Raw genomic sequence first — 14,384 nt, forward strand, 5'->3', positions numbered from 1 at the left:
ACACATAAAACAATACAATAAATACAAAACCATACATACAAAACATTACATACAAAACACTACACACAAAACACCCAGCCAAGTTGCAAAAACAACCTCACTCGAGCCGGAAAGGAAAACCCGTAGCCGCTGTCCAGTTGACCATTCACGCACAGATTCGCACACAAAATGTAATAATACAAATAATACATTCACCCGCTCACATGTGGTTTTCTATCAATTTGCAATGTCTTAATATCGCAAATCAACATAATTGAAATGAAATCGTTATGGGATATAATGTATAAGGAAATCTCTCCCCTCCCTCCCTCCCACAACGCAATCTTGCCTATGCCGCTGAAAGATAGACACTTCAGGATAGACAAAAATGCAACTAATTTTGTGTTTTCTTTCGTCTCAAAGTTTATTTACAAGATTTGTAGTTTTGTGTTTGTATCGTGCTTGTTTCTCTCATGAAATATCTGGAGTGGATGTGACGATGTTTGAAAGACGAAGATGAATTTACTGTCCGCTTCAAAGTAAAGCTAAATTTTGAGGACTAAAGTTTAGCTTAAATGGGTCTTGTTTCTGTATGTTAATGTTTGTTTTCTGTTACTAGTCTGTAGTTTCTTGATGTACCTCGTCTTTTGTTCGAGCGCTAAGCTAATGGACGACTTACAGTGCAGCCCACCCCACGCTTTCTTCACGCCTGGCAACCCCCGCAGCAGACGATCATCCTAATGGAGTTACATTAACCATGCATTACCTGCAGACGGCATAGTCTGCTTTCAACGTTAGTCAAATAAATTCCAATTGAAAAACCACACACAAAAGCACGCAAGCAATTATTGGTGTGACGTCACATGTTATTTTTTTACCGATTGCTAAGGTATCACATTATAATCACATTAGTCTTACCTTTATTTACCTAGACCGATTCCTACAATAGTAGCAACCTTCACTCACATGTAGCCTACAATATTAGCACCCTTTACTCACCTGTAGCTTACAGTCAAAGCACCCTTCACCTGTAGTCTACAATAGTAGCAACCTTCACTCACATGTAGCCTACAATATTAGCACCCTTCACTCACCTGTAGCGTACACTATTAACACCCTTCACTCACATGTAGCCTACAGCAGTGGCGTAGCGAGGTCGGGTGTCATCCGGCGCGGCACTTAATGGTGTCACCCTCCCCCCAGAGGCGTAGCGACCCTTCCCTGGGACAAACATTCAAATTTTCGATTTGCACAACCACCCCCTCAAATTTTCGATTTTTGCACCCCTTCTCAAATTTTCGATTTGCACCCCCCCCCCCAAGTTTTTCTCTATATATTTTGCTATTTTTTGCCTTGGTGTCACCCCTCTAAATGGTGTCACCCGGTGCGGTCCGCACCCCCCGTTCCCCCCCCCTACGCCTCTGGCCTACAGCGTTAGCACCAGTGTTTCTTCCAGACTTTTTTCTCCGGGGGGGGGGGGGGGGGGGGAGGCACTTGAAATTTTCGGGGGGGCGGTAGACTTTCTTCGGGGGGGGGGGGGGGCGGACACTGTTAAAAGTATATATTTTCTATATAAATTATATAAATTTCATTTCGTTCGGAGGGGGGGGGGGGCGGTAAAAAAATTTCGGGGGGGGGGGGGCTTCGCCCTCCCGAAGAGATGCCTGGAAGAAACTCTGATTAGCACCCTTCACCTGTAGCCTACACTATTAGCACCCCCTCCCCCCACCCCACGCATTTTTTTTAAGCAGCTATTTCTTTTAAATATTTTAGATCAGTCAATATTTTAAATTTGGTACACATAAGGATCATGTGTTATCTATCAACTACAATTTACAAAAAGCTTTACAACTTCTGGGATTTCAGATTTACCTCGTTTATAAATCTGAATGTCCACCTCCCCCGCCACCACTTCTTTTTATAAAAAGACTTTGGAGATCCACCACCCCCTAAGAACACTATTCTAACATAAACAAGCACTTACGCAAAAGTGAATCACGCAATACGATTGGTCGATGAGATTCAGAGCACGAATATAATCTTTGCATAAAGTTGTTTGATTGGACGCCGTGCTGCATAAGGTATGTGTGGTTTACGCGGCTAGGATTATTTAAATGAACACCAACGCGATAAGTCTCCCAAGGCCCATTAAATTCAAAACAAAATGTGTCTGGTGTTATTGAATACAATGTGTTTATAAAAAAAATTTATTGTGCGTTTTTGACAGACTTTATTAAACATTGGATGATTTTATGTTTTTAAAAAGTCTAAAACAATTGGTTTTGCATTTCATTTTATCAATGGAAATGTAACTTGTAAGTACACATAGTAGATTCTACATAGCATAACTAGACTCTAGATCTAGATCTAGGTCATAATTTAATTTCAAAATTTTACCAGCAAAGTTTTGAATAGACTTATTACTACAATCATAAGTGTTCAGCAGATCGACAACAGTTTCTGTACAGTCGACATTTGATTGTCTTACGAAAGTGAAACTTCAGGTTATAATTTAGTCTTGATAAAAATTAATAGAAATGTAACCTTAAAGTCTTAAAGGCAAAGATGTATTCTCAGGCAGTGTTTCTTTCAGACATTGTCTTCATTTGGGCGGGGGGGGGGGAGCAGAGGGGAGACATTGGTTAAAGTAGAGGCTGACATTTTTGTTCCACCCCACTCCCTCTCCGAAGAGACGCATGAAAGATACTATCTGCATATGCAACTTTTAATTTGATTCTAAAGATACTAGGCCTAAATTTCTGAATTTTAAAAAAATTATTTAAAAAATGACCAACTATTTGGCTTGAAAGTTTCATTTCAATCTGCGGCCTAACATAACTCTCTAGAGTTAGGGTATTCGGTTTCATTTCAGCTGAAAGTAATTTAAAAAAATAAATAGCGAGTATGACGACACCCAAGCATAAATATCTTTCGTCTGGAAGTGTGTTTTTTTTTTTTTTTTTTTTTTTTTTACTTCTGCAGTCTGGCTTTACGTTACTGAGCCCAGCGGCATAGCCAGCAATAGGTCACGTGAGGGGGTCAAATAGATTTCACTGTTTCTTTCTGTTATCTCTTCGGGTGATGGACCCCCCGATGGAGATAGAATTCATATATATATATATATATATATATATATATATATATATATATATATATATATATATATACACACACACTTTTATCAATGTCTCCTCCTTCCCCCCCCCCCAAAAAAAAGTTTCAAGTACTCCCATCTGAGAAAAAAGTCTGAACGAAATCCTGGTTATAAATATTACCCCCCCCCCTCCCAACACACACAATCGTGTCTACCCTACTGGTACAGTGTCCAGTAAACGGTTTTGAGATTGGTTTCTAGAGTCTTGTATTGAGGTTTGTTTATGTGAATGAATATTTTGAGTCTTCAGATTCCGTCGTTTGATACAGGCAGACGCCAAGCAGAAATTGGCAAGCCCGTATGTGGTGGACACACACACACACACACCGACCCATACACCTTAACCACACACTCAACGACCCACACTACGTGAACGCATCACGGACATATAAGAAGACGGAATGTCCGTGTCTACCAGCCAATGGGAGAACTGCTCCAGCATCTTGGAAGAAAATGTGCCTTGCTCCGAGACAACCGAGGTCAAGGCCGTAGACGTGGCACTGTTCATGTTTGCCTGTCTGCTGTCATCATTCGTTTGTACAGGCAATCTGCTGGCCATCTTGTCCATCTGGAGAACGCCGTCCCTGCGGACGTTGCCTAACCTGTATGTGGCAAGCCTGGCCGCAGCCGACTTTGTGGTGGGGTTGGGCACGGTGGTGCTGGCCCTCTTTCTGCTGCCGGCAGTGCGCGTGGAGCTCTTCTATCGGTACATCAACCTGTGCGTGCTAATGCACGGCACCCACCTCGGCATGATCGCAGTCTCCGTGCTGCACATGACCCTCATCTCCATCGACCGGTTCCTGTACATCAACCGGCCGTACGTGTACGAGCGTGTCGTTACCGTCCGGCTGGTTCTCGTCTGTCTGACCGGCATCTGGGTGTTCGGTCTGTTTTACAGCTTGGTGCCTCAGTTCACGTACAAGCCGTACGGTGTACGCCCAATATGTGACATCACCATGCGGCTGCCCATTGAGTACTTGTTCTTCACCAGCGCCAGCCTCTACTTCTCACTGGCCTCCATCATCATCCTCATGTACTCGCTCATCCTGCGCACGGCCTTCAGGCAGCAGAATGCTGTTGGCGCCAACCACGTGACACAAGTACAAGGTAAGTTACGTTACAGTAGGGGAGAATCCCAAAGGTAAGTTACGTTACAGTGAAGGGGGTCATCTCAAAGGTAAGTTACGTTACAGTGAAGGGGGTCATCTCAAAGGTAAGTTACGTTACAGTGAAGGGGGTCATCCCAAAGGTAAGTTACGTTACAGTGAAGGGGGTCATCCCCAAGGTAAGTTACCAGTAAAAAATGCCAGTAAAGGGTATCATACAATGATGTCGTCATTAAAAAAAATTCAAATAAAAAATAAAGCAGGCTCTTATAGAGCCCTATTTATACTTTTAATTTTAAAACATACAATTTTAGATTCTAGTTTAAATAAAAGCATACACATTCGGAAAAAAAAAGAAATGACTATTAAGATATAGGGGCCTACTGAGTTTCTTTCAGGCATCTCTTTACGCGCTTTTGTATCTGGGCTCCTCATAATCATATAATTCAGTCCGTGTCGCCCATTCCCCCCAAATACGCCACCCGCAAAAAAGTATTCGGGCATATATATATATATATATATATATATATATATATATATATATATATATATATATATATATATATATATATATATATATATATATACTAGCTGCATTACCGCTCTCCGCCACGGTAAATCTTTTTAAAATGTACCAACTTGGGAACAGAACAAAACTAAACACAACACAAACACAAAAGAAAACACAAACACAACACAAACGAAAACACAAACACAATGCAAAGAAACACAATGCCAATACAAATGAAAACACAAACGCAACACATTAACATAAAAGAAAAAACGAACGCAAATAAAAACACAAATGAAAACACAAACACAACACTCATAACATAAACGCAACTTAAATGCAAAAATAAACGCATAGTGCTCACAGTCTAGCCCGTGGCGCCAAATCGCACCCTGTCCGAGCACCGGCGGACGCGTCTGATTCAGTGAACGACTATAAAACCCCAAGCTTGTCCGCAAACTGAAAGATAGAATAATAATTAGTTAAATTAGTAAACAGTACGTATATTATTCCAAAAATAATTCCCTCTTGGAGATTTTGCATTCACATTTTTTTAATTAGCGTGAGTTGAATTTATTTTTAAATTACCCCCCTTGGCAAAATTACAAACAGTTTAATTAATTAGTTTTTTTCTACCCTATTATTATTATTAAAATGTATCCACTTTTCCTAGGAATCGAAACGAAAATCATATTTAACATTTTAATATACAATTTAATATGTTTTAGCAATTTGCGTGTATTTAATATATAGTGGCAACTATAAAATAAATTTAAGTAGTTATATAAACAAACCTTACTCTATTACTTATAATAAGACACTGCGATGCAAGTTAAAAGCACGAAACGTGATAATTTTACTTTTATGTTTCCAAAATCTATAGCGATGACGGAAGGAAGGACTGACACACTACCAGCCCGCTTATATTATAGTTATGTATGTATGTAACACATATCATGGTTACCAGTCAAGGGGGGGGGGGGATATATTATAAGTTATAATTTATTGGGTTGCAGCCCCTGTGGGACCGCAACTGTTGGTGTATTTTTTATTATTGTTCTGTGAGCGATTTTTACCCGTGTTCTATGCCAGGTGGCCTCTGGGATTCAGGGTAGTTCACACCTGTGTCGTGTCATGTGACTCTGGGTGGTTCACACCTGTGTCGTGTCATGTGACTCTGGGTGGTTCACACCTGTGTCGTGTCATGTGACTCTGGGTGGTTCACACCTGTGTCGTGTCATGTGACTCTGGGTAGTTCACACCTGTGTCGTGTCATGTGACTCTGGATGGTTCATACCTGTGTCCGTCTCATTCAGACCCAAGGCTGCTGTGGCCACGGACGGTGCCGTTGTCTATGATAAGTTGATCATGTAGACCTAATGAATTGCTACTGTTTGTTTTCTACAATCTTTCTACTGTTTTCTACTGTTTTCTACTGTCTACATAGCCGGTTGGCTTGGATGTTAATGTCAATAAATCCAGTAGTTGAAAACAACAGCATCGTTTCATTGTGTGCTATATCTCAGGGTCAGCCCATTTAAACACAACACCCCAGTGGGTAATAAATAAGCATCCCCATTGAGGCAGTGTTACATGTATGTATATATATATATATATATATATATACACGCACTTATAAATGAAAATATTTATTTCTGTCTGTAGGTCTCTTATGCATTAGGCCTACTGCACCGTTCGCTTGATCACTATGAAAATTTGGGAAGAATACTTCTAGGAAGACTTCTGTTATTTAAATTTTTTTTTCAAAGGGTCGGCGCCCTGGCTGTAAGTGTAATACCGCGTTTACACTTGCGACATGTATACTACACATTTCTAGGAAATAAAACTTCGCTATAGGGCCTAAGATAATAGGGGAGCCTACTTGCTTATGGCGAAGTTTTTTTTTTCTAGACATGTCTTAAGTGTAAACGCGGTATAAGGTTTGGCAAAGTTCATCAGCGGCTATTTTAATCTTACCACAAAAGATTCTGATACTTGTGCGTCCTGTACAGGGGGGTCATCAGTACTTGATTCAACGGTCAACCTCAGAGTTTCTTTCAGGCTTGATAGTTTGCCTCAAAATGTGTCGTTAAATAAATTTAAAAAGTTTTTGATTTAAAAAAAAATCAGATTTATATGCATTAGATGTAAAGACACATCCTAACATATGACATTATAATGATAGTATTGGTTGGTTTGAATATAAAGGTTATTTATTATCTGCTCCTGTGTGAGTTTATCAAAATGATAGATGAAAGATCAAAGCCCTTATTGCTAGGTGACATACTGATGTGCTATTTTATTACCACAATTATTTCTACAGGTGAAAACCAAGCTTCTAGAAAAAGTACACTAAAGGGTGTCAAATTTTTCATGATTGTCTTTGGGGTGTTTTTTGTCTGCCTGACCCCCGTGGTGGTCTGCCTGGGATTTGACTACTACTCCTACGTGCCAGGGCCCATCTACCGGTTCCTCAATTTGGTTGCTCTCACCAACTCGGGCATGAACTTCGTCATCCTAGCAATCCTAAACAAGCAATTCAGACGAGCGCTTTTCAAGATATTATGTCCATGTGGGGGCAGCAGAAAATCGTTTGGATCGTCATCTCCTTTGTGAAAGATTAACAATATTCAGGTGTTGCAGTGACTTGAGTCTAGTCACAATTTTTTAAAGTCTGGCCTCAGCCTAACAGTACCATAAAATATACAATTGAATATCTGATTTTTATTGTTAGGGTCTAACTTTTGCTACCTGTTTGTATCAAAAGTCTAACTTTTGCTACCTGTCTGTATCAAAAGTCCAACTTTTGCTACCTGTTTGTATCAAAAGTCTAACTTTTGCTACCTGTTTGTATCAAAAGTCTAACTTTTGCTACCTGTCTGTATCAAAAGTCTAACTTTTGCTACCTGTTTGTATCAAAAGTCTAACTTTTGCTACCTGTTTGTATCAAAAGTCTAACTATTGCTACCTGTTTGTATCAAAACTTTTGCTACCTGTTTGTATCAAAACTTTTGCTACCTGTTTGTATCAAAAGTCTAACTTTTGCTACCTGTTTGTATCAAAAGTCTAACTTTTGCTACCTGTTTGTATCAAAAGTCCAACTTTTGCTACCTGTTTGTATAAAAAATCCAACTCTAAATCCTGATAGAAAATCAAGCAAAGTGAAAGATGTATTCGTCTGGTGAAAGTGATTAAAAAAAATTAACAATGTTTCGTGATTTGATTATTTACAATACATCATAGCACTTTATTTTTGTAAAAAATTAAGTTGATGTCATTGTCTATGTATAGTATAATTAATGTTGTCCCACAAAAAATGACTAAAAAATTAATGTAGATGTTCAAGTGGTGTACATTCTACAAAGGCTACACAGCTAAGCACCCTTCGTTCAGCCGATCATCTTTCATATCATTCAGTTCTTTCAAATCTTGCTAGCTACATTTCATATATACATTATATAAAACATGTACCAAATCAGTTGATGACATTTACAAATTGATGTACAATAAAAAAACTTAGTAAGGATAAGCTGAAACTGAAATATGTATAATAAATGTAGTTTGATACTGTATATGACGTCTGTAGTTGTCATATGATTTTGCCCGGACCATTATTCTATAAGTAGAACTGTCTTGTAGAGGCTCCATGGTGTATACAATACCTCGACCCTCATCTGTCTTGATGGAGAACTCTAGGTGGGGGTCATTCTTTAGGATGGTGAACATTGTCTGGGGACAGAAAGGGTCATTCTCAGAGCCAATGACACATGACATTTACCAGGGTCATTCTCAGAGCCAATGACACATGGCATTTACCAGGATAATTGTCAGGGCAAATGACACATGACATTTACCAGGGTCATTCTCAGAGCCAATGACACATGACATTTACCAGGATCATTATCAGGGCAAATGACACATGGCATTTACCAGGATCATCATCAGGGCAAATGACACATGGCATTTACCAGGATCATCATCAGGGCAAATGACACATGGCATTTACCAGGATCATTATCAGGGCAAATGACACATGGCATTTACCAGGATCATTGTCAGGGCAAATGGCATTTACCAGGATCATTTTCAGGGCAAATGACACATAGCATTTACCAGGATCATTGTCAGGGCAAATGACACATGACATTTACAAGGATTGTTCTTAAAAACATTTATCAAAAGGAATGTTCTTAGAGAAACAGGTGGCAATACAATGTAACTGACCTGAGGCAGGTATTGGTCATGCTGATTGTATGCTGTCAACCTAATCAAATCCTGTCTTGCTTGACTTCCCCCAGGAAGAGCTAAAGTTTTAAACTCTATGATATCTGCATATTTAGCTCCAGGAGGACAGGGGATGGTTGGGTTGACACACTCTAACACACAGAATCTGAGGGGAAAATTCTCATCAAGTTTTGACAACAGAGATTAGTTTAAAAGTTCAGTTGGGAAAACTTGTTTTTAATTTAAATACTAATTTAGAAGGGGTAACAATCAGAAAAGATGGTAGTGCTTATTTTGGGGAAGGATAGAGAAAATATGCAACATGCTTAGATGCGTTCACATCATATTAAGGAGCATATATATAAGCACTTGCTTATTTCCTCTACAATATGACAAAATTGTCTGAGGAAAACCAAAAAAAACTTCTACATAAAAAATAGATCTATATGTCAAAAGATACACTTTACATTAATTCAGTTAAAATTCTTAATATTTGTTCTAATTTGCCCTTAGACTAACCCTAGTCTTAACCCATAAGCCTAACCCAATTCTGAGTTAGATCTAATGCATTAAAACAATGCCACAAAAGACCCACCCCCCCCCAATTAAGCGGATATAAGCACTTCCATAAAAGATGACATTGAAGTACTCAAATAAGGTTTACTTGGTAGTTGGGTCCCTTGCATAATCGGGTGGACAAGGTATATCTATACAGGTGTAGGATCCTCTTTGGTTGAAACACATTTTCTCAGGCCCACAGTCTATTTCATCTCTAACACACTCATTGACATCTGGAGAAAACAGCTCAGTTATTACCACTGGTACAATGGCAAGAATTACTTCTTTGTTAAAACATTACCACTGGTACAATGGCAAGAATTACTTTGTTAAAACATTACCACTGGTACAACAATGGCAAGAATTACTTTGTTAAGACATTACCACTGGTACAATGTCTAGAATATTTCTTTTTTACAAGATTTTATTTAACGTGCTTTCTCTCTCAATCATGCCTCGTCATTGATTGAAAAGAACATGAGAAATTTTGACCACTTCTACAACCTATTTCTTTTAAATTAGGTACATGGGTAAAGATCAAATGACAATGTGATGTGACATAAAATTTTACTTCATTGGATGCTTAATTTTTAAAAATTAATTAAAATTTCTTTTATAAAGTACAATTTTCCACGCTCTTCTATGCACATTGTTTGTGTTCATTATTGCCCTATTGTTTTTACTTATACTATTCTATGTGTTAAAAATGTTAAAGTAGGCGCACTGAAAAAATTTCTTAAAAACATTTAAACAACAAGCTTTTACATAACATTATTAATAATGCACTAAGAAGCGGAAAGTAACGATTTTCTTAAAATATCTAATAATGAACAACTATTTAGATAACTATCAAGAAAATAGTGGGCTGCTATATTACATATTGAAATCCTTTACTAGAATTTAATTTTTAAAAGCAACCCATGCTTGTTTGTTATTTAAACAGTAGTTCATAATTACATGTTTATAGGCACACACTTTCTTCCCTTTAGTGCATATTATATAAAAGCTTGTCATTATAAATATTTGTTAGGTCTTTAAAAAAAATTGCCACTGGTACAAAAAAATGGCAAACATTAAAATAGCTTAAGGTAACAAAAAGTGAGTTAAAGTAATTTAAACTAAATGAAAATGATGTATCTGACCTTTACAGGAATAACCATCAGAGTCAAGCATGTACCCTTGTGGACAGGAACATTTGTAGCTTCCCCTTGTATTTGTACAGTTGTGCTGACACAGTGACCTCCCTTCTGCACATTCATCAAGATCTAGAGGTCAAGATGTTGAAAATTAGCTGGACAACCCAAGCAATTATTTGAGTAAAATCTTCCCAAACACATGAAACAACATAAAAAAAATCCAGGGAGTAAAATCTTGGAACAAATCTAAAGCCATCTGTAGCTGGTGTGTCAGGACTGTGTACGTTGGCACAAAAAAAAACAAAGCTCATCTAACAAAAACACTCAAATCTAGTGCTGGTTTACAGTGCTGTTCATTAACCCACTAAACAATCTCCATAAAGAAAAGATTGAGAAGAACAAACCTGATAAGACATTTCAATCACTCAAACTTGTTCAAACACACCAACATACACAAGAAGCAGACATTGAATCACCTATGCACTGTGACTTGTTCAGAGGGTCTTGTGTGTACCCTTCTTGGCAAAGATCAAGACTTCTGCGAAACCTGGACTTCCAGCGCTTAGGGCGAGGTGTTGGAAGGTAATATTTCTCATTACTCGGAGTGGTTAGTTTGGGCTGAGCTCTGTAGTATTCAGTGTCTTGGTCTCTTCTCTCTAGAGCAGAAAAGCCTTCATTTCTTCTGTCTTCAGAGATGAGAACAGGGCCACTCTCTTTAACCACAGGACGTCTTCTGATCAGTTTTCTATTTCTGTCTCTGGTCTCTGAGGTTAGTGCTAGGGTCCCAGAGTGTCTGAAACCTTCTCTGGGAGTGTGAATTTTTTGCTCAGAAATTAAATCATCAATGTTCGACTGCTCTGCTGGGAGGACCCGACCTGGCTCAAGAAACTCCAGACCTAGATAACCACACAGAACAATGGCCCAATTAGCAGTGTCTCAGTCAGTGGTTCAACACCTGTCTCAGTCAGTGGTTCAACACCTGTCTCAGTCAGTGGTTCAACACCTGTCTCAGTCAGTGGTTCAACACCTGTCTCAGTCAGTGGTTCAACACCTGTCTCAGTCAATGGTTCAACACCTGTCTCAGTGGTTCAACACCTTTCTAGGTCAGTGGTTCAACACCTGTCTCAGTCAGTGGTTCAACACCTGTCTCAGTCAGTGGTTCAACACCTGTCTCAGTGGTTCAACACCTGTCTCAGTCAGTGGTTCAACACCTGTCTCAGTCAGTGGTTCAACACCTGTCTTGTTTCTTCTATTGTTTTTAACCAACAAAACATTGAACGTTGTGTCCTCTAGTGTTGTGTCTTCTATCTGCACACACAACTTCTGAACATGAAGGTTACAACACATGTTTATAACATGAAATATTGAAACATGCCATGCAGTAATACAGATCTGGCACAATCCAGAGGTTCTGTGCTTGTCCACTGAAAGATTTTCAGTAAGTGACAGGCTACAAGAAGCACACACTGTAAGCACACATCTATTTAGATTCACTACTCAAGCCAAACCCAACAATGCCAACACACATTCAAGAAATAGAATATCATTTTCCAAGAAATTAGAACAAGCCAGTAATTTTGGAATTTGCTTAAAAACTTCAACATTTGATAAAACTACTGACTATAAATCAAAAAATGTTGTGTCTTAACATCTCGTTTTATTATCATTTAATTATCATCAATTATATTCTAGAGGTTAATTTCACAAAAGAAGCCTAGTTCCATTTTGGAAAAAGATTGAAGAGACAAAATCTAGGGTTAAAACAAGGATCAGCACTCTAACCAGCACAAGATTTCCTGTCTGCAAGCTGAGTTTGTCCAGGTGGACACAAACATTCATAGCTGCCCCAAGTATTGCGACAGATATAACTGCAGACGCGAGGATTCTCAACACACTCATCCACATCTGAAACAAAACAATGTATCCTGACCTAGTATTAGGCACTGTTTTTTACTAGACCAACATATAAACCCTGGTATTTTGTTCACATCTGAGACATTCTATATCCAAATATCAACAGGACTGCAGTAACAAGGAAATCAACAAGTTTCATTTATGTAAGCCCTGCTGGGGGGGGGGGGGGGGGGATACCTAATATCTACCCTTCTAGGCTTAATCTAACTAACTACCGTCCGGTCAGTGCAAGCCCGGCTAAACCCAGGCTGGTTAATAACCTAACCTTAGTCTAAATTAAAAACAAAAAAAACTTTTAACAATTTAATAAAATTTATTGCATGGAACCAAAATTATATAAATAAAAAATAGATTAACAAAACAGAACTTTAACGTAACAAAACACTGTAACAAAACAAACTTTTTACAGCAAAGAAAACATTACGTTTGACCATTTGCTGGTGTTGCACCGACTTATGATGTCTAGGATGGTCCAGGCCCTGACACACAGAAACCTCCCTTCATCCATTCTCGACATCCAAAAGTCCACACCAAACAAAACACAACGTACAACCACTACGTACAATACATTACCTAGAGGACATTACGTACAAAACAATATATACAAAACAAACTTTTTACACAAAACAATTCATATATAACAAAACACCCAGCCAAGTTGCCCAAGCAACCTCACTCCACGCGTGAGGTGCGCCACGCGCCCACACAGAAACCTGACCCGACCTACATCTCGGCGCGGGTCAAAAAAAGGAAGAAAATCCTCCGAGCGGCCAATTTATACTGACCGCTTCGGGCGGGGACCCCGTGGCCATTCCCCATTGGACCACCATGCACTCAGATTCGCACCAAATAAATTAATACAAAATAATCCATTCACCCGCTCACATTTATATACACAGGAATATTTTCAATCCCTTTTGTGAAAAAAATACAATCCAACCATTTCTCAAATATGGTTTAAATTTTTTGGGGTGACTCCCAGCACCACAGAATTGTGCTATTGTCTTTAATTTGTAAGGATATTACAACTACTAGGGTAGAATTGAGTCATGACATTACAACTACTAGGGTAGAATTGAATCAACTTATGTAGGGTAGACAGTGGTCAAGACAGACAGCCACCAGCTAACATCATAGTCGTAACCCATATAGAGGTCAACATCAGATGGTTTCATGGGGTTGGCAATGTTGAACATCAGATGGTTTCATGGGGTTGGCAATGTTGAACATCAGATGGTTTCATGGGGTTGGCAATGTTGATGGAGTAGATATTAATTGAGTTATGAGCTGGGCATGAAAGGACCTGTCTGTAGATACACCTGGGACTGTCTGTAGACATACCTGGGAGTGTCTGTAGACATACCTGGGAGTGTCTGTAGACATACCGTGGACTGTCTGTAGACATACCTGGGACTGTCTGTAGACATACCTGGGAGTGTCTGTAGACATACCTGGGACTGTCTGTAGACATACCTGGGAGTGTCTGTAGACATACCTGGGACTGTCTGTAGACATACCTGGGAGTGTCTGTAGACATACCTGGGACTGTCTGTAGACATACCTGGGACTGTCTGTAGACATACCTGGGACTGTCTGTAGACATACCTGGGAGTGTCTGTAGACATACCTGGGAGTGTCTGTAGACACACCTGGGAGTGTCTGTCATACTATACGTGTCAACTGGTTATGCGCTATTGAGGCCATTGACTCGGATTTCAGCCTGCTTTTCTTTTTGGATTAGCTTCCATAGCCTTTGTCCAACCAAGAACAAACTACAAGGCAGCAGTTTGATTTTGAAGTTG

General features: G+C 39.1%; 2 protein-coding genes across 2 annotated transcripts in view; one reads left to right on the plus strand and one right to left on the minus strand.

Annotated features, from left to right (window-relative positions):
• The first annotated feature begins 3,534 nt into the window (after positions 1-3,534).
• On the plus strand, positions 3,535-7,936 carry LOC131937829 (G-protein coupled receptor 6). Its single transcript, XM_059295506.1, has 2 exons — positions 3,535-4,240; positions 7,074-7,936. The coding sequence occupies exons 1-2, from the start codon at positions 3,535-3,537 to the stop codon at positions 7,364-7,366; spliced, it is 999 nt and encodes a 332-aa protein (XP_059151489.1). The 3' UTR covers positions 7,367-7,936.
• The window catches only part of LOC131937821 (hemicentin-1), an 87,341-nt gene continuing 80,872 nt past the window's right edge, over positions 7,916-14,384 (minus strand). The window contains exons 67-72 of the mRNA XM_059295485.1: positions 12,451-12,573; positions 11,145-11,564; positions 10,675-10,797; positions 9,639-9,765; positions 8,975-9,140; positions 7,916-8,479 (exon numbers count right to left, since the gene is read on the minus strand). Of these exons, the coding sequence (XP_059151468.1) occupies positions 8,267-8,479; positions 8,975-9,140; positions 9,639-9,765; positions 10,675-10,797; positions 11,145-11,564; positions 12,451-12,573 (1,172 nt within the window). The 3' untranslated portion in view covers positions 7,916-8,266. The remainder of the gene's footprint in view (positions 8,480-8,974; positions 9,141-9,638; positions 9,766-10,674; positions 10,798-11,144; positions 11,565-12,450; positions 12,574-14,384) is intronic.

Source organism: Physella acuta, unplaced genomic scaffold, assembly GCF_028476545.2.
Source record: "Physella acuta isolate Inbredline_101_S28 unplaced genomic scaffold, ASM2847654v3 ptg000223l, whole genome shotgun sequence".
NCBI classification, from domain to species: domain Eukaryota; kingdom Metazoa; phylum Mollusca; class Gastropoda; family Physidae; genus Physella; species Physella acuta.